This window comes from Bufo bufo, chromosome 7 (assembly GCF_905171765.1).
Source record: "Bufo bufo chromosome 7, aBufBuf1.1, whole genome shotgun sequence".
Taxonomy (NCBI): Eukaryota; Metazoa; Chordata; class Amphibia; order Anura; family Bufonidae; genus Bufo; species Bufo bufo.
This window is the reverse complement of record NC_053395.1, coordinates 212,423,603-212,445,100: the sequence shown is the minus strand read 5'-3', so window position 1 is coordinate 212,445,100 and position 21,498 is coordinate 212,423,603. Positions and strand designations below refer to the sequence as shown.

At 45.1% G+C, this 21,498-nt stretch overlaps 1 protein-coding gene across 1 annotated transcript in view; it reads right to left on the bottom strand.

Annotated features, from left to right (window-relative positions):
- Positions 1-21,498, bottom strand: part of LRP1B (LDL receptor related protein 1B) — a 1,344,280-nt gene that overhangs the window by 353,031 nt on the left and 969,751 nt on the right. Inside the window, exon 42 of the mRNA XM_040441523.1 lies at positions 17,461-17,832. Within this exon, the coding sequence (XP_040297457.1) occupies positions 17,461-17,832 (372 nt within the window). The remainder of the gene's footprint in view (positions 1-17,460; positions 17,833-21,498) is intronic.

Genomic DNA, 21,498 nt, shown 5'->3' with positions numbered 1-21,498 from the left:
CTATCTCTTTGCTCATCTCTAATTGTTACTTTTAATTTTTTTGCCGGTTTACCTGGTAACACATATAACACATTTTAATGCAAGTCTAGAAAATATGAAAACACATCGAGCGAGCACACCTTGAGGCTTTCTTTGGTGGAATCAGGTACAAAGATCTAAAATTTTTACTACCCTGCAAGGAAGTCTAAAATAAGAAGCTCTGTAGATTGTTATTTATTTGGTCTTTTAATGCAGGGTCTATGAGAAGAAATGGACCCGAGAGCTCTTCAAGATTTAGAATGCTACAAAGCAAGGTCTGTGCTTGACCTCTCTTTGATCTTTCTTTAGTTACCTATGAATACATAAGCCCCGATCCTGGGTTAAATAATGTTGTATCCATCTGGCATATTTTGAGTCTTTTGTTATCAGTCTACTTCTTTCTTACAAATTTAAACTTCCTCTCTTTATGGCAAAAGAGTTGACAGTTTCTTGAAAAAGTTGTGCTCGGTATACATTCATTTGTCTTGCATCCCCTTCTTCTTGCAGCCTCACATACGCATTAATAAGAAATACTTAAGCTGCATCTCCGTCCTCACGCATCTACCCTGTATTTCATGGACTGTCTTACTGTAAATAGAATTTTTGTGACTGCTAACATTTCCAGACAGAGGGCCTGTAGGTAGAGAAAGGGATCCTAGAGGCAACTGGAAAATGAGGAACATTTCCCCAGGTAAAATGTATTATAAAGTTTCATGTGTTCACAGAAGCTGTACAAGCTATACAGTAGTATATAACATATTATGCAATATAATGGTGGTGAGCGTCATTGACAGTAGAGATCTGGGAATCAATTCTGAACTTCAAACTTGCTGCCACATCAAACTTGCTGTAAATGTTTTTTTGCCGGTTTACCTGGTAACACATATAACGCGTTGCCTTTATATTTTGGGTCAGGATGATGATGACGAGGCCAAGTTTATATTGTTTATTTTATATTTTGTTATCATGACAGTCCATTGGCAACCCAGGATCACAATGTGGTAAACCACTTACAGTAGATGCTAAAGGTATTAATGACTTTGGCATCTAAGGGGGCTGGCACCCTCTGAGGATGTCATTGCCTCAGTTCCTGAGACACTATCATCACTGCACCTATGGTGGGGAGCGTGAACTACCTGCCCACTCTGCCATATATATGGAAAGGAAACATTATGCTTCATTTCAATTTAGGTCACTAATAAGGCAGGAGACAACAACGCCTGCCTAGTATACAAAATCCATTTTCAAGCACCCTATTAGAGAATTCAGGGTTGCTAGTGACAGTTCTTTTTTTTAGCAAGCCTCATCTGTTAACCAGAGAAGCACTACAAAGAGTTTCTCTTGGCCTGAAGGACCTAATATTTCCATGCATATCAAGGAGAGCCCATTGATTTCAGTAGGCAATGTGTTATTCTTAATTTCCCCCATGGTGACACTGCATGGAACTGAACATTTGCTCCTTGATTACCCTAAAGAGAACCTTTAATTATTTACATACTATTTAAAAATGAACTTATCTGAAGGGCCAAATATGGTACTGTATATCAATCAAGCCTAGATAATTATGGATAAAAGAAAGCTAAAATACACATAGAGGACAATGGAAATGAAGAAGTCTCTTTTCACCCTCTGTACTTACTCTGAGGATATTTTATCTATGCAAATTCACAAAGAGCCTCAATTGATGCTCAATTCATATTTTCAAATAGAAGCCAAAAGTAGTTTGAATCCAATTAAACATAATTCCCAGAGACTTCAATTATATACTTTAATCCTAAGAAAATTAGCAAGCAACCTGCTAAAAAGCAATCCTAACAGGAAATAAACCAACAGCAACACATTCAATTTGAGGGTGACTGATTATATACTCTCCAAATACATCATCTCACCAAAAGATGAGCTACAGAAGCACACAACCAACCCGCCACAATGCTTGTGTATAATAGATAGTGATGAGTGAAGTTATCAAAAATGAATTGCCAAATTTCACACAGAAATTTGATTTGTTATTTCGTCACGAATTTCATTCCATTGTATGTAGCGGGCTCAATGACAAGGAACGGCGATCACAATGCCTCCCCTCATTGAACCCTCTCAGACGCTTAAGGAAAAATAGACTCCTTACCACATAGTTACATAGTTTATACGGTTGAATAAAGTCCATAAAGTTCAACCAAGGGATAGGTGGGGACGCAAATCCCAAAAGGAAATGAGAGGAAGCACAAGGAAATTCAAGGAAGTTCAGCTTCATCGTGAATCGAATTTTTCCTGAAATTCGGACTGAAGTCAATTTGTTTGACTTTGGTTCGTTCAACACTAGACAAGATATAGCACATGACAGCCTGTTTCGAACAAAGCCAGAACCAGTCCTGTATCTCACATGGAGCCAGAGTTCTTCACCTTTATTGCTCCAATTCCTCTAGTGGATTCTTTTCACACTATCTGGTCAGGGGACATTCCCTTTGTGTTGCAACTCTCTCCCCATCACAACTCAGGGGGTTTGTCTGTTCTGCTACTACTTTCTCATTATAACAGCTCAGGAAGCATATCCTTTTTAATGCAGCAGTCTCCATGTGATGGCTCAGGGATCGTGTTCTTTCTACTGCAGCTCTCTCCCTGTAACTGTCACAGCATCTAACAGTAGATGGCAGTTAAAAGATCAAACTGAGCATGCGCGACCACCTCAGGTGTTACTGACTTAGAGGGAGAAATTAGGAAAGAAAGAAACAGCAACTTGAAAACCATTTTAAAACTTGAATACAAAGTCAACTTCAGAACCAAGGTACCAGCTGGTATCGAAGCCGACTACGGATTCAAGTTTTAAAATAGTTTTCAAGTAATAGAATCGATGGCCAAAGTTATTCAACAAAGTCTTTCGCAACTTCGGAGATAACGAATTTCACCTCTCCGGAGCCCATGCGTTTGAATGCTGTATGGAGACAGATTTTTGTACAGCATTGAAAGTTTTGTCCGAAGCAACTTCGGAGCTATGATCCGAACCTCGTTTTGCACAACCCTAATAAGGGTACATAAGTGTTTTTGCCAGCAATCGCTCTTTATTACTCAAAACTGTAATGAGTTCAGGTATACCCCATCAGCCTATGGTAGGTAGAGAAAATAGGTTCTGCATTTTTTGGGCCGAACGTTTGCAAAATTATGAAGGGGAGGCTAAGTTTTATCTAGAGCAGGGATCAGCAACCTCCAGCTGTTTTGAAACTACATTTCCCAGAATGCTTTATTCACTTCTATGGGAGTTACAAGAACAGCTGAGCAAGTGTGCATGCTGAGAGTTGTAGTTTTACAGCAGCTGGAGTGCCGAAGGTTGTCTACCCCTGATCTGGAGAGACAATATTAAACAGATAGGCAGCTTTTCACCCTAAGTAGATCAGTGACATCTATGCAAGGAAGCAATATATCAGTGTCTCAATCCATTCGCTATGAAATAATCAGCAAACACATTCCAGTTTTAACCCCTTAGTGACCACCCATACTGCTTTTTACAGTGGTCACTAAGCCTTAGGCTAGGCTGCCGCTTTTTCATGGCGGCCCGGTCTAAGCGCTGCAAGGGTCCTTTGACTCCCATCAGCACCCCGCTGTCACGGCCACGGTTTTGGCCGTGACTCCTTGGGAGCCGCATACTGTTGCCCGCGGTTTTGGGTTGTAGTGTCAACCGCAGCTTGAGGCATAAGGTTGTTAGCCTCAAGTGCGGTTCCCTCGGAGTTGTGTGCGCGTTTGTAAGCACTTTTGTATGTCTGTGTGCACTTTGTTTATGTTTGGTGTGCACTGACATTTTCCCTGCACTGTGGCTGTCCGTGGCAACGTTTGGTGGTATGATGTACATGTGGTGGCAGTGTCCCGACCTTCGGGCTGACTCCCAGGACACGCTTGCCACCCATGTCGTTGCCTGCGGCAACAGCCACAGTGTGTTTGTTGTTTGGACACTTCCCCTTTAAGTTATGTTTTCCCTTCTGTGGTTTTGGAAGGGTTAACTTCCTTCCTAGTGTGTGTGTGCACTGGGTGTGTCCGATTGTGGGTGTGGCTGCATGGGCTATAAAGCCTCAGTTAAGACATGATGTCTGAGGGGTACTCCAGCCTTTTTGTAAGCTGGAGGAACTCTCCTGGTCACATTTCCATCTGCCAGTGAGGGCCACCCTTGTGGTCATAAATGGTGATTCTCTATGTTTATGAGGTTGTGTGTTTACTTCATGTATGGTGTTTGGTAGATGTTTCTTTGGTCGTTTCTTATTGCAGCATATGGTTTCCTGTGATGTGTGTGGTGTGCTCTGTCTTTGGTGTTTGTGGACAGCAGCACTTGGGTTCCAGGTTGTGTGTCTGTGGCAGGTAAGTGTGGTACTAGGCTCACTTACCTGTCACTGCAATATGTCTGTTTATGTTTCCTTGTCTGTGTTACTTGGCCACTTTAGACTCCTGTTCCTCCGTGTCCAGGAGGAACGGGCTGTCTACCCAGCTCCTAGTTTAGGGCCATCTTGAGGGCTAGCAGGGACTTCTAGGTTCCGGAGCATGAGCCCTCCTACCATCAAGGTCGGCTCATGTAGCTAGGAGTCAGGGTCAGGTTAGGGATGCGATTAGGAGGTCACCAGCTCCCTAATCCTGTTGTCCTGGCCGCGCAGCGACCACTCCATCTTCTGATACCGCACGGCTGAGGGTATTCCCCATCCTCAGCCGTGACAGTATGACCACAATGGCTCCTCACGTGGTTTCCCTCGAAAGAGGGGGCAGCATGTATCGCCATCTACGGATGGGGTGCCTGCGCGTTCTCTGGAGGGAGAGCGTTATAGGGGTAACACCGGTTACGGCGCGGTGAGTGGCTTTCCCCGCCATTCTTTTCTCACCGTGTCCGTGTTGGTGTCTCCTTATTTGTCATTCCCCTCCCCCCCTCCCATTGTTTTTTTGCCTCACCAACCTTCCCCTTTTGTTGTTGGGAGGGGCTTTGAGGGGTGGGAGTATCCTACCCTCGAAAGAGTGTAAAGCATGCATCGCTATATGCTTATGGGGTGCATGCGCGCTCTTCGGAGGGAGAGCGTTATGGGGGTTTCGCCGCTGACGGCGCGGTGAGTGGCTTTTTCCCCGCCATTTCCTCACCGTGTTCGTTTGGCGTCCCCTGATATTTTTATTACACGTGGTGTTTGTTTGGTATGCGGTATGCATACCTTCGGAAGAGGGTGCAGCATGCAGTGCCATCCCATTGTGGCCTGCATGCGCGTTCTCCGGAGGGAGAGCGTTCCGGGGGGATCACCGTTAACGGCACGGTTGGTGGCTTATTCCCCGCCACCTTACCGTCCGTGTTGGTGATCCCTCATCCCTCTCCGTGTTCCCATCTCTAGTCGTTTGCTGGCAGCGCTCCGTAAATGGTCCGGCTGCGTGCTGGTTTGGAATGTCTGCTGGCAGCGACTGGAGTGGGGATGTGTGTGGAGAGTCCCCTCGTCCATCTCTCAGTGGTTCTCTTCCCTGTGTCGCTGGTGCGGGCTGCAGGCCTCGTCGGACTGGCTGTGTTGTGTGCTGGGAGAGGATGCAGCTGACAGCGACTTTTTGGGAACCGTGTCTGAGAGTGGACGTCCCCTTCTCCCATCCCCTTGTGTGAGTCCCTCACGTGTTTTTTTTTGGTGGGGGGGGCTTTGAGGGGTGAGAGTGTCACGGCCACGGTTTTGGCCGTGACTCCTTGGGAGCCGCATACTGTTGCCTGCGGTTTTGGGTTGTAGTGTGAACCGCAGCTTGAGGCATAAGGTTGTTAGCCTCAAGTGCGGTTGCCGCGGACAACAGCTATGTGTGCGGTTCCCTCGGAGTTGTGTGCGCGTTTGTAAGCACTTTTGTATGTCTGTGTGCTCTTTGTTTATGTTTGGTGTGCACTGACATTTTCCCTGCACTGTGGCTGTCCGTGGCAACGTTTGGTGGTATGATGTACATGTGGTGGCAGTGTCCCGGCCTTCGGGCTGACTCCCAGGACACGCTTGCCACCCATGTCGTTGCCTGCGGCAACAGCCACAGTGTGTTTGTTGTTTGGACACTTCCCCTTTAAGTTATGTTTTCCCTTCTGTGGTTTTGGAAGGGTTAACTTCCTTCCTAGTGTGTGTGTGCACTGGGTGTGTCCGATTGTGGGTGTGGCTGCATGGGCTATAAAGTCACATTTCCATCCGCCAGTGAGGGCCACCCTTGTGGTCATAAATTGTGATTCTCTATGTTTATGAGGTTGTGTGTTTACTTCATGTATGGTGTTTGGTAGAAGTTTGTTTGGTCGTTTCTTATTGCAGCATATGGTTTTCTGGTTTCCTGTGATGTGTGTGGTGTGCTCTGTCTTTGGGGTTTGTGGACAGCAGCACTTGGGTTCCAGGTTGTGTGTCTGTGGCAGGTAAGTGTGGTACTAGGCTCACTTACCTGTCACTGCCATATGTCTGTTTATCTTTCCTTGTCTGTGTTACTTGGCCACTTTAGACTCCTGTTCCTCCGTGTCCAGGAGGAACGGGCTGTCTACCCAGCTCCTAGTTTAGGGCCATCTTGAGGGCTAGCAGGGACTTCTAGGTTCCGGAGCATGAGCCCTCCTACCATCAAGGTCGGCTCATGTAACTAGGAGTCAGGGTCAGGTTAGGGATGCGATTAGGAGGTCACCAGCTCCCTAATCCTGTTGTCCTGGCCGCGCAGCGACCACTCCATCTTCTGATACCGCACGGCTGAGGGTATTCCCCATCCTCAGCCGTGACACCCGCTAATGCGATCGTAGGGTGCCGATGTGCGTGAAGGCACACTGGGGTCATATAAAGGCCCCAAGCCCGCCTTAAGTAGTTTCCAGCAGGCTGTGCCTCTCTGGCACAGCCTGCTGGTCAATGTCAGTATAGCACTGACATTAATATGCAATGAACTATAGGGATAATGTATTGCATTTTAAAATCAATCAGAATATTGTCTGTTATAGTCCCCTTGTAAGACTATTAAGTGGTAAAAAAAAAAAGAAAAAACTTAATAAACATATTATTTATTAAATAAAAAAGTTCCATAAAAAATACGCTTTTTTCCATTGAAAATATGCTTTTCAATGAAAAAAATTGCAAAAAAAAAATAAATCTCCCCCTATGCTTGGTATTGCAGTGTCCGGACTACATAAATATCATGCAAATTATCCCCTATGGTGAACGCCGTAAAAAAAAAAAATTACAGAATTGCTAATTTATTCTTAGATGTCACCAAAAAAAACCTTAATAACAAGCAATGAAAAAGTGGAATTTACTCCAACATGATACCAATGAAAAATACAAGTCATCCCACAAAAATCAAGCCCTCACACAACTCCATAGAAAGAAGAATAAAAAAGTTATGGGTCTTGGGAAGCGTCAATGCAATTTTTTATTTTTATTTTTCCTTTTAAAAAAAGGGGTTTTATTGCCAAAAAAAAACTATATGTATTTGATATCACTGTAATCGGTCTGACCCAGAGAATTAATTTTCCCATTTCCCATCTCTCTCCCAGAAAGAGTTAAAAGTTAATCAGAAAGTTATGTGTACCCCAAAATGGCACCATTAAAAACTACATAATAATACAGCTATATATACTAAAAATTTAAAAAATATAGCTCTTGGATGGCAAAGGTCAAAAAAAGAAGAAAAACGCTTGGTCAGTTAGGCTCATAACAGGCTAGTCACTAAGGGGTTAAAGCCTGAACCAATTCATACAATAAAACAATCTAGAGTTTGACCTCTGTTTTTGAATTTGAACTATCTCCATACATGTTGTAGGAGGCTCCTGCTGAATCAAGTTGGACTAATTCTTCATATACTTCTGTGTACACATGCATTTGTAAAACAAATTCCTCATATGAAGCTTAGAGTCAATGCAACATTAATGAGTACAACATCTATGTCTCTACAAGTTGATGGATTTCTCAAAGAAGCGAAACGTAACAAGTTCACATCCCTGATTTTAATGCAAGTCTAGAAAATATGAAAACACATTGAGCGAGCACACCTTGAGGCTTTCTTTGGTGGAATCAGGTACAAAGATCTAAAATTTTGACTGTCCTGCAAGGAAGTCTAAAATAAGAAGCTCTGTAGACTGTTATTTATTTGGTCTTTTAATGCAGGGTCTATGAGAAGAAACGGACCAGAGAGCTCTTCAAGATTTAGAATGCTACAAAGCAAGGTCTGTGCTTGACCTCTCTTTGATCTTTCTTTAGTTACCTATGAATACATAAGCCCCGATCCTGGGTCAAATAATGTTGTGTCCATCTGGCATATTTTGAGTCTTTTGTTATCAGTCTACTTCTTTCTTACAAATTTAAACTTCCTCTCTTTATGGCAAAAGAGTTGACAGTTTCTTGAAAAAGTTGTGCTCTGTATACATTCATTTGTCTTGGATCCCCTTCTTCTTGCAGCCTCACATACGCATGAATAAGAAATGCTGAAGCTTCATCTCCGTCCTCATGCATCTACCCTGTATTTCATGGACTGTCTTACTGTAAATAGAAATTTTGTGACTGCTAACATTTCCAGACAGAGGGCCTGTAGGTAGAGAAAGGGATCCTAGAGGCAACTGGAAAATGAGGAACATTTCCCCAGGTAAAATGTATTATAAAGTTTCATGTGTTCACAGAAGCTGTACAAGCTATACAGTAGTATATAACATATTATGCAATATAATGGTGGTGAGCGTCATTGACAGTAGAGATCTGCGAATCAATTCTGAACTTCAAACTTGCTGCCACATCAAACTTGCTGCAAATTTCCCAAATACTTCAGTTTCTAACAAATCTGAAGTGTTTGGGATTCATCCCACATGAAATGATCAAAATGGCATCAACCATTTTATAGTTCACAATACAAACATTTTTGGACTGCTTTCAACTTTAAAGAAAATCTGACAGTGTAGGGTGCAAACAGGCTGTTTGTTACCATTGGCTACCATCCGTTTATCGACATCCAACATACATGTTGATAGAACTTTGATGTCTTGATGTTAAAGATCTTGACATGGGGGCGTAGTCTACCGGCATGGAGTGAAGACGCATGTTGAAGAGCTCCCTTGCCATCCTGCCGAACCATCCTGATTACCTGGCCTTTTAAGATATCCTGTGGACCCAACTGGGGTGTGAGATCCAACAGTAACCTCCGGTACACAGCGGGAGGTGGCCGGTGAAAGTCCTGCTGCGCTTGGGGCAAAGAAGCGTGCTGAGAAAGGTCTGTGCACTGAGCAGAGCGGCCATCTTGCGGCTGGTCGGAGCGCGCTGGCAACAACAGTAAGCGTGCTACAGAGACCCTTAGTTCGCAGCCGAGGGGTGTTCTTGGTGGTGGGAGCGGAGAACCAAAGCCACACAAGGGCAGACAGCTGGAGTAATCACCCCGCTCCTTGGCTAAAACGGCAGGTGAGCCAGACAGAGACGCCTGATAGTGGAACTCAGTGGGAGTGAGACCAGTGACCTCGGCTGTGCAGGGGACGCGGCGAGCACCCTGTGAGGCGGCTGGGGGCACAATAGTAAAGAGCCCTTGAAACATCCAGAAGGGCTGCAGTTACAGGGACTGATACAAACGCCATGCATCAGGTGGCTCAGAGACCCCACTGCGATATAAGCTAGCCGAGAATACATCTGAGGCCGTGGCTCACAGGACTTTCCATATCTATGGACTCTCTGCCCAGGATCTCTGCGTGAGACCTATCCAGACCCATCTCCTGGGCAATAAAGACAGTTCTTCTTTTATAAGCACTTATGGGCCGTAAAACTGCGACATCAGCAAGTCTTACTCCAGGGAAGGAACTAGTAGATAACATGAGCCAGACAGACATGGGGGCAGGGCAGTGCACGTCCGCAGGCCCTGAAACACAGGCTGATAAGATAATGTTGGCCATTGCAGCATGTCAGGCAGTCCTGACCACAAAGATTGACCATCTACAGAGTGATATCAACTGTCTGCGCCATGATATGGACAAAATGAGAGATCGTACCACATAAAGTGGAGCGTCGCCTCGGCGAGGTGGAAGACTCTGCAAATGTCATCTCTGTAACCACTAGCAACTTACAACAAGTTAAAATTCTAATGGCACGTGTGGAAGACGCAGAGAACCACAATAGGAGAAATAATGTCATGATCCTGGGCCTACTTGAACGGGTGGAGGGATCCAACTCGGAGGAGTATGCTGAGCAACTGATTCGTACGGTGCTAGCTCCCATTGAACTGTCATCCAGCTTTGCGGTTGAAAGAGCCCACAGAATCCCTACGAGGCCTTTGCCGCCAGGAGCTGCCCCACGCCCTTTCATAATGCGGATTTTAAACTACAGGGACTGAGACGCTATACTGGTGGCCGCCAGACGCAAGAAAGATGTCCAGGTGGAAAATGCGAGGCTGTCCTTTTATCCGAATTTTACAACTGAAGTGCAGAAGCAACGTCGCCAGTTCAATTCTATCAGAGCACGTCTACGGGACCTCGGGATTAAATATGCCATGATATACCCGGCCAAACTGAGGATCCAAGAGGGAGACAGATCCAGGTTCTTCCAAACTCCTGAAGAGGCGGCTGACTGGATAGATCAACAGCGTCCGCGATGACATGTGATGGCGCAAGCTGCAGGTACTCTCGTAAGTAACGGACGCCCATGACGGGCCACAGATTTATTAGACCTGCATGGTTGAGGTTGTTTACTCAGGTTTATTGCCGTTGCGCCTGTTAGTGCATCTGGCAGGACTGATTCTAACATTGTGTTACGTGATATCCTTACAGACAAGGGTTAAGCTCTACTTAGAGTTAGATAGTTCGTTCTTTGTATTGATTACTACTGATAGACTCAAGTTCCATGCTGGGTCATGTTCTAGCTAGATAGACTGTATTCCCTTAGTCTATAAAGAACAAGTTTATGTTTAGGGAATTTAAGCTTAGGCAGGTTGGTGATGTCTGGGCAGGGTGGGTCTGGGATGGGAAGGTTTGTTGGTTTAAGTTGGAATGTGTGTGTGTGTGAATGGGGCAGTGACGCTGAAGGATCTGGAGGAGAAGGGGATATATTTCTTAAGCAACAATGGCTGTATGTAAGTTAATTTCCTGGAATGTCCAGGGACTGAATGACAAAGTTAAGAGAGCGCTAGTGTTTAATTACATTAAGAAGTATAACCCAGATGTTCTTATTTTTCAGGAAACTCATCTCCGGGGTCAAAAAGTGTTGGCGGTTAAAAGACCATGGGTGGGATCTGTTTATCATGCAACATATTCTAACTATGCTAGAGGAGTTTCCATACTGGTCAGTAAGACTCTTTCGTTTCAGCTGATCTCCGTGCACATTGATCCGGCAGAGAAATATGTACTGTTGCAAGCTAACATTAGAGGTTGTGACGTCTTAATAGTAGGTATTTATGTACCCCCACCGTTTGAGAGGGATGTGGTTGACCAAATTATGGCCAGAGTAGTTGTCTTACCTGTGGCTCCTTTGTTCATATTGGGGGTTTTAATGCCACGTTAGATGGTGACCTTGACAGACTTAGACCTTCTCCCAGACATAACCCCGCTTTACTATATTGGGCGCAAGCACATCTCTTGACGGAGGTATGGAGGAACTTATATCCTAACACAAAACAATACTCATGCCATTCGACTTCTGCTAATGCATTGTCCAGTATAGATTTGGCCTTTACAAATCAGGAGGGGCTTCTATGGGTGAAAGCTGCAGAGTATCTGCCGAGGGGTATCTCAGATCATGCCCCCTTGCAGATAATCCTTACATTGCCGAGCAGTAGGCCACGCTCTACTTAGCGGTTAAATCCAAAATGGCTGGACGTCCTTCCTGTGGGAGTGGCGTGTAAGGAAGCTATTTCAGAATATTAGGAAGTTAATGAGGGCTCCTCCAATCCACTGGTGGTATGGGACGCAATTAAGGCTGTCTTGAGAAGGGTACTAATAGCGGCGATAGCAACGCACAGGAAGGAACTGCTCTCTTTGCGGGAAAAAGTAGAGGTAAAGTTAGATGTTGCAGAGAAAACATATATAGATGACCCCACACCAGAGAATCATTCACTTTGGCTTTTAGCTCAAAGACAAAAACAATTTATACTTAACGGAATTCACACAAAAATGCCTCATGGCTCAGAAGCAAAACATATTTTCTGAAGGGGATAAGAATGGGAGAACCTTGGTGTATCTGGCTAAAATGGAAGTTCCACTAACAGTAGTACCTGCTACAGAGGAAATAGTATTTTTTTGGGATACTATCCCGGTGACGGAGCTAGCGCTTTCAGAGAAGCAGTTATTAGATGGCCCCATAGTCCCGCAGGAAATTCAACATGCAATATTATGTATGGCAAAAGGAAAGACTCCTGGTCCGGATGGCTTCCCTGTGGAGTGGTACAATTTTCAGATTGAGGAAGTGAGTCAGAGGCTCAGTAAGCTATTTATCCATGCTCTGGAGGGTGAGGCCTTGCCAACATCATTCCATGAAGCTACTATAGTGGTCATACACAAAGCGGGGAAGCCACCGGATCAGTGTGGCTCATATAAGCCCATATCATTGATAAATTCAGATGCTAAGCTATTGGCTAAGGTGTTGGCTAGTAGATTGGCGTCAGTCATTTCATCGGTAGTAGGCATGGATCAATCCGATTTCATGCCCGGGAAGCGACGGACATAAACCTGAGATGCCTTTTTACAAACCTACAAATCACACATGATAATGCAGGCAGCAGAGCGATAGCCTCGTTGGATAACGAGAAGGCGTTCGATTCGGTGGAGTGGGGATTTATGTGGGAAGTCCTAAAGAAAATGGGGGTTCCCAAGAATTTCCTCCAGTGGTTGCACTTGCTATATTTACAACCAACGGCTAGGGTAAGAGTCAATAGGTATTTGTCTAAGTCGTTTGTGCTGAAAAGAGGCACCAGACAGGGGTGTCCTTTGTCACCCCTTCTGTTTGCTTTAATAATGGAGCCGCTGTCGGTGTATATAGCAGGCAGTAATAGAATACAAGGCTGGGCCATTGCAGGTATATCCGAAAAGATCTCGCTTTACGCGGATGATATGCTGATATACTTGGGAGATGTAGGCCATTCTTTGGAAGCCTTACTAGAGATAGTGGATTTATATGGAACATTTTCGGGACTACGGGTCAATTGGGCCAAATCGGCATTGTATTTGGTTGATGAGTTTTCCCCCCAGAGCGTTTCACCCAGGTCATCACTTCAGGTGGTGGGTAATTTCACATACCTGGGGATAGTCATACATAAAGATCTCACCCAGTTTATAGATTTAAACATAAACCCGGTAGTCAAATACATTTCGCAAAAACTGAAAGCTTGGGAGACACTACCATTGTCACTAATAGGGCGCATTAATATATTTAAAATGGTCCTTCTTCCTAAGCTACTATACATTTATAGAGCAACTCCTTTAACTTTGCAGAAATCTCATTTTCAAACCCTAGATCGCTTACTAGCACTCCATTCCTCGCATAGCTAGGGATACTTTGAAGGCGTCTAAGGAGAGAGGTGGCCTGGCACTTCTGGATATGTACCTATACTACATTGCAACACAACTAAATTATGCTGCTTGGTGGATTAAGGCAGACCCTTATAACCCGGCTGTGGTATTGGAGGCGGCCCTCATGGGGTCGTATGAAGCTATGACGAACTTAGTGTACAGAGCAGGGAAATACCCGGTTAAACATCTTACTACACTAATGGCGGGGGTGATCAATGCATGGAATATGTTTTGCGGGGGTGGGAGGGGATGGAGAGGAAAGCAATATATTATCCCCAGTGATGCCCTTGTGGGGAAATCCCAAACTTGTAGAACTGCATTCTCTGCTTGATTTACAGTTCTGGCCGCGAAAGGGTGTCAAATACCTTACGCAAGTGTATGAAGACGGTTTTTTAAAAAAAATTCTCAACCTTGCAAACGGAATACAACCTACCACAAGCATCTCTTTTTAGATTTCTCCAACTGAGACATGCTTGTGAATCCCAGTTTGGGGCTGGTCCTTTGAGGCTAGAATATAGTGCAGTAGAGAAAATTGCCAGATGGGCGAACCACACTAAAATGGTGTCGTCTTTTTATGCTTTCCTTCTACCCTCCCGGCCTTCGCCGATGGCAAGGGCTTTTCTTAAGTGGAGGGCTTATATTCCTGCATTGGAAGATTATCATGAGAAAGAGCTGTCGGCCTCTTGGAGGTGGACGGTGATTTGAGCACGGGATCAGCTGATTTAGATGAAATGGTTACACAGAGTCTACTATACCCAGTGAGTTTGGTACGCATGCATAAACTGGCCTCCGATACGTGTACAAGATGTGATAATGGCAGGAGGACACTATTGCACATGGTATGGGAGTGTCCGGTCATTGCTGAATTCTGGACGCAGGTACATAGATATCTTGATGCTCGTCTGGGGCTCCCTGCAGTTGTATCACCCGAAGTTAGTCTGCTAGGTCTTGTCAACAATATTATTCCGACTAGACATACTAAGATCCTTTATAGGTTGCTGATGTTTTATGCGAGAAAGTCAATTCTGCTAAACTGGAAGCCCCCAAAAAACCAACACTGTCTCATTGGATCCAGCTTATTAATGGTACAGTATCAGTATATAAGCTAACTTATGAAGCTAGGGGCATACCTGAAAAATTTGGGAAAATCTGGGATATTTGGCTGAGTGCAAACTCGATCACTGTGTAATGGGGCTGGGAGAGTTTTGAGACGTCCAGGTCACTGCCAGTATGAATGTGTGTGTGAATGGAGACAGGTTTTAATTAAACAATTTGATTTTACGGTAATAATTATGCTTTAAGACTGATGTGAATTACATTAACGACCTTTGCATTTGCTGACGCATTATTTATATGCAATCCTATTATTTTGCCTATCAATTGAATGTGATGTTCAAGGTTATACCTTGTTGAGGGGGTTGTTCCCCTATTTAATTTTTTATTTTTTTTTCTGTGAAAATGGGAAAAATAAAGCCTTTAAAAAAAAAAAAGATCTTGACATAGGTTATATACAGTCCTAGGAGACCACAGAGTGTCATTCATGACTTTTTAGGGCATTTGGGTCACTTTTGATTCAGGTTGAATTTATTTTGACAAATCAGGTGCACATGTCAGCTAGCGGTCGTGTCTTGAATAGCAACCAAGCGGTTCTTGATCGGTTGACTGGATCTTCGACTTCGACGCAAGTGACAGCAGCACCAGCAACCTGAGTTTAGAGTTGCTGATGAGCATCTTTCTTCACCCGCATAGTGAAGAAACTGCTCACCAGCAGCAGCAGCAGGTAGACCTGGAGCAGGACCTGAACCAGCAGGTGGTGGCATACTCTGAAAGCACCCTGCCAGCCATCATAGAAGATCCACTAGACTACTGGGTAGCCAAAATGGATTTGTGGCCGCAACTGGCTGAGTTTGCCTGGAAAAGCTGTCCTGCCCGGCCAGTAGTGTGGCATCAGAGCGGGTGTTTAGTGCGGCAGGGGCCATAGTTACCCCAAGAAGAACTCGGCTGTCCACCCAAAATGTGTAGAGACTTACTTTTGTCAAGATGAATCAGGTGTGGATCATCCAGGATTTCCACCCACCAATGCCTGATGCATCAGATTAGATAATCCATCTCTACACTATGTCACCGTGCCACTCTGTGGTATCATGTTACTGCCATGTCCACACTATGTCACAATGCCACTCTGTGGCTTACAGATGCTGCCATCTACACACTATATCACCGTGCCACTTTGTGGCCTCCTGATGCTGCCATGTCCACACTAAGTCACCTTGCCACTCTGTGTTATCATGCTGCTGCTGTTGCTGCCATCTCCACACTATGTCACCGTGCCACTTTGTGGCCTCCTGATGCTGCCATGTCCACACTATGTCACCTTCCCACTCTGTGTTATCATGCTGCTGCTGTTGCTGCCATCTCCACACTATGTCACCGTGCCACTTTGTGGCCTCCTGATACTGCCATGTCCACACTATGTCACCTTCCCACTCTGTGTTATCATGCTGCTGCTGTTGCTACCATCTCCACACTATGTCACCGTGCCACTCTGTGGCCTAATCATACTGCTGCTGTCACCTCCGCACTTTGTCATTGTGCCACTCTGTGGCCTCCTGATGCTGCCGCCACCTCTAGACCCTGTCATTGTGCATTTTTGTGGTCTCCTCATGCTGCTCCTACCTCACCACTATGTCATATGGCCACTCTGTGGACTTCTCATGCTGTTACCACCCTCCCCACTCTATGACGGGGTCACTATTGTCCTTATTTGGCCTTCTTGAAATCACCATTTATGTGACCTTTCTTCTGATCGGTCAGAAGGAAGGAAAAATTAGATGCACAATGGATACTGTCTGTGTAGCAGCTTTAAGGCCTGTATGGTCGCATCAGAATTGGCTTATGATTTGGTAGCCAAACACAGGAGTCAGGACAAAACACAGAAGACATGCAAATATTACCTTCATGTGTCATCTCTGTTTAAGATCCACTCCTGTTTTTTTTGGCATTACAAATACTCATGGATTACTGAGCAAATGCTGACCGAGTGAAGGCGGATGCTCCACAGACAGGATCTGTTTTTTGGGGACAATTGTTCTGATGAATCAGAGGAAGGGCAAAATAATCAGTGACTTCAACACAAATTTACTGCTGACACCTTCTACACTGTCGGGGGGCTCTTCTTGTATGAGCGTTTAATAGAACAGGTTCTGTAGACATCGATGTGGAATCAGCTGGTGACGGTGTAAAAGGAGTGCACTTCTTCTTGACGCTAACATGGACCTGAGTTCATACTTGAGTTATTTGGTCAGTTTTGGTTCTGTAACTGCCCAAATAAGTGAAGTGTGCAGTGATTCTAATTGCGACTCCTGTCATCTGCATGTCATACTGACTGACAGTATTATTTCACTACCCCAGCACTCTCCCTATGTGTGTTACTGCAAGGCACAGTGCAGGCTCTATGCAGCCTGGAAATAGCTGTTTTTATCACAATTTGTCTCTAATATATTCGAATCAAAGCAAATTTTTGGGGAAAATTCTGCGAACCAACCAAATAGAATTTTTGAGAAATTCGCTCATCTCTAGATTTGAGTATCTAGTGATGTCAACTTACAATCCCTGGTTCGGGTGAAAAATCCAAGCCTTAAGATATTAAGTCTGGGGAAGCTATTACAATGTTGAGCTCACGTTAAAGTCTTTTTTTTTACACCTCAATAAATGATGTGACTTATTAATATTATAATATCACCTAGGCAAGTGTTTTTAGACTTTCAAATCTATATCTTACAGCATTCCCTGGCAGCTCGGCATGCTGGAAGTTGAGATTCCGCAAGAGGTTGAAAGCCACGGCTTAAAGTCCACTGATCTAGGTGATACCAAATACCATGTAAGCTACAATGTACCATATTAAAAATAGACTTCTATCTAGTAGAGTAGACTTCCATTTGTCTCATAAACTTCATTATATTCCACCAAAAAAGCCAAGGCTCACTTACTTTCAATAATCACTTTTCTTCCCGTCCAATCATCTTTAATTAACTGGATATTTCCATAATGAGCATCACTGTAGAAAATGCGGTTAGTTCCTTTTTCACTGAAATTGTAATCAAATGCCAGGGAAATGATGTTTTTGAAATATTCCGGATTTTCATATGGATGAATGGGTGAATTCAAATTTGTTTCATCAGAAAGGTGAATGCTTTTCAAAACTGTTCTTCCAGAGTATAGCAAATAACCCCTGTGTTTTAGACAAGTAATCCCGTTTTTGGCTAGATATCCATGAGCACAAGCACACGTCCTTTGCATATTCCCCCGGTATAAGCAAATTTGTTGACATCCTCCATTGTTTTTAGCACAGATGTTGGTTCCTGTAGAGAAGAAAAAAAAGACATTTTGTCACTGTTGCAGGTCACTGGCCATGGTTATTCTACTCTTTCATGAGGTCTCATAAGATTCATTTGCATTCTAATGAATAATGGAGGCAGTTTACAGAGAGAATTTTGTTTAAAACTGAAAAAAAATCAAATTTTAATGTAAGGGATTTCTTCGGTAATACACATTAATGGCCTCTTCTTAGCATAGACCATCAATATATGGTCAGTGAGGTCCAATCTTGAGTACCTACATACATCCTCAGAAAAAAAAAAAAGCTTGCAGGAGTGCCATAGCCCCTGCAATGCTTTTAGGAACAGTGGCACAACTGTATATACAACTATGCTTGATATCTTAACTCAACCCCATTCAAGTGAATACAAATTTTAGGTCATCAATACAGTTGAGCAAACCCAAACTGTAAAGTTCGGGTTCGTACCGAACTTTAGGTTTTTCGGCACCCGGACCCGAACCCGAACATTTACGTAAAAGTTCGGATTCGGGTTCGGTGTTCGGCGCTTTCTTGGCGCTTTTTAAAAGGCTGCACAGCAGCCAATCAACAAGCGTCATACTACTTGCCCAAAAAGGCCATTACAGCCATGCCTACTATTGGCATGGCTGAGATTGGCCAACTGCAGCATGTGACCCAGCCTCTATTTAAGCTGGAGTCACATAGCGCCGCCCGTCACTCTGCTCGGATTAGTGTAGGGAGAGGCTGCAGCTGCTGTGAGGGAGAGATCAGGGAGAAATCTTATCAAGAACTGCTTCTTTACTCAGCGATCTACAGCAAATGTGTTTTGTGGGTGCAGTGCACAATTGTTTTAAATCTGCCCTGAGCCAACTACTACTGAAAACAAACTTTTTTTCCTTCAGTTAGTCAATATAAATACATAATCGGCAGCCGTTTTATGCAACAATAGTGCACCAGCACAGGATATCTGCATGTCCGCAAGTCCAGAAATACTGCTTTGAGACACTGGGGTTAAAAAAAAACAACTTTTTTTCATATAGTGCACATCTAGGATTAGACGTGCAAAAGTGAGTGTCACATTTAGGCCAGAAATACAGCTTTTTGCTTACTGGGGCATACTGGAGTGAAAAAACCCCCATCTGTTTCATATAGTGCACATCTAGGATTAGACGTGCATAAGTGAGTGTCAAATTTAGGCCAGAAATACAGCTTTTTGCTTACTGGGGTGAAAAAACCCATCCATTTCATATAGTGCACATCTAGGATTAGACGTGCATAAGTGAGTGTCACATTTAGGCCAGAAATACAGCTTTTTGCTTACTGGGGTGAAAAAAAACCCATCTGTTTCATACAGTGCACATCTAGGATTAGACGTGCATAAGTGAGTGTCACATTTAGGCCAGAAATACAGCTTTTTGCTTACTGGGGTGAAAAAAACCCATTTGTTTCATACAGTGCACATCTAGGATTAGACGTGCATAAGTGAGTGTCACATTTAGGCCAGAAATACAGCTTTTTGCTTACTGGGGTGGAAAAAAAAACATCTGTTCCATATAGTGCACATCTAGGATTAGACGTGCATAAGTGAGTGTCACATTTAGGCCAGAAATACAGCTTTTTGCTTACTGGGGTGAAAAAAAACCATCTGTTTCATATAGTGCACATCTAGGACTGTCACGGAACCATGAACCAGACGTACAACAAGAGATAAGTGAAAATAAGAAGGCTTTATTGAAAATAAAGCTGTAAAGCAAAAGTCCAAACGGATGGTGAAACCGAGCAGAGTCTTTGCGAAGCCAGAGGTCAGGAACCAGAAGGGTAGTCAGACGAAGCCAGGATCAGGAACCAGCAGGGTAGTCAGACGAAGCCAGGATCAGGAACCAGAAGCAGCAGCAGTCATAGAAGCATGTGAACACAAGAGGACCAAGCAAGGAACTGAAGCCACAGACCTCCTATATATATGAGCTAGGCATCCAGCTCCTCCCAGTGGGAAGGAGGAGCCGCAGGGTGGAAGGCTACAAGAAACCCAGAAACCAAGATGGCCGCCAGCACATGTCAAACGAAGGAGAACAGCAAGAAGGTAAGACCATGACAGTACCTCCCCCTCAAGGGCCCCTCCTCCGCGGAGCACAAAACGGTTTCTGAGGGAAGCGTGCGTGGAAGGCTCGGAGCAAGGCAGGAGCATGGACATCTGCGGAGGGAACCCAGGAACGCTCCTCTGGACCATAACCACGCCAATGGACCAAAAACTGCAACCGACCGCGGACCAGGCGTGAGTCCAGGATATTGCTCACCTCATATTCCTCACGATTGCCCACTTGGACCGGACGAGGCCGAGGAACCGAGGAAGTGAAACGATTACACACCAGTGGCTTCAACAGGGAGACATGAAACACGTTGGAGATCCGCATGCCAGGAGGAAGCGCAAGGGCATAGGCTACCGGGTTTACCCTGCGAAGCACTCGGAAGGGACCAACAAAGCGAGGCGCCAGCTTGGGAGTGGGCACTCGAAGGTTGAGGTTGCGGGTGGACAACCATACACGGTCTCCGACCTGGTAGGAAGGAGCAGGCGCTCGTCTGCGATCAGCCTGGAGTCTCTGGCGCTGCGCAGAGACCTCAAGGGACCTCTGGATCTGTACCCAAGAAGCACGTAGGACGGAAAGGTGATCCTCCACAGCCGGAATATCCTGGGGAGAGAATACCTCCGGTAACACGGCAGGTTGGAACCCATAATTGGCCATGAAGGGAGACGTCCCAGAGGAGGAGTTCACTGCCGTGTTCCTGGCAAACTCAGCCCAAGGCAGGAGGTCAACCCAATTGTCTTGGTGATCGGAGACATAGCAACGAAGGAATTGCTCCAAGGCCTGATTGGATCGTTCTGCGGCCCCATTGGACTGAGGGTGGTAGGCCGAGGAGAAGGAGAGATGAATCCCCAACTGGGAGCAAAAGGCGCGCCAGAACCTGGACACAAACTGACTCCCCCGATCCGACACAATCTCCTTGGGCAAACCGTGCAACCGGAAGACCTCCCTGGCAAAAATCGTGGCCAACTCTTGTGCAGATGGTAACTTCTTGAGAGGAACACAGTGGCACATTTTGGAAAACCGATCCACAATCATGAGAATGACCGTATGGCCTCGGGATGCAGGGAGGTCCACAATGAAATCCATCCCCAGGTGTGACCATGGGCGCTCCCCGGTGGCTATGGGTTGCAGAAGGCCCAACGGAAGGTGCCGAGGGGACTTACTCTGGGCACAAACGGAGCATGCCGCTACATATGCGGCGATGTCGGAACGTAGGGAAGGCCACCAGAACAAACGTGAAACAGCCCAGAACAGCTGATTCTTTCCAGGATGCCCCGCGGTCTTGGAGTTATGGTAGGTTCGCAACAACCGAGTGCGCAACTCCTCAGGCACAAAACATCTGCCGTTGGGTCTCCCAGAGGGAGCACCAGATTGAGCCGCCAAAATCTGCTCACCCAGGGGAGAGGTCAGGCTGGTGCGAATGGCGGCCAGGATCTGATTCGGAGGTATGACCGAAGTCGGAATCGACTCCTCCCTGGACAGCTCGGAGTACTGCCGTGATAAGGCATCCGCCCTGATGTTCTTGGAACCGGGTAGGTAGGAGACCACGTAATTAAAACGTGACAAGAACAGAGCCCATCTGGCCTGACGTGGTGTCAATCTCTTGG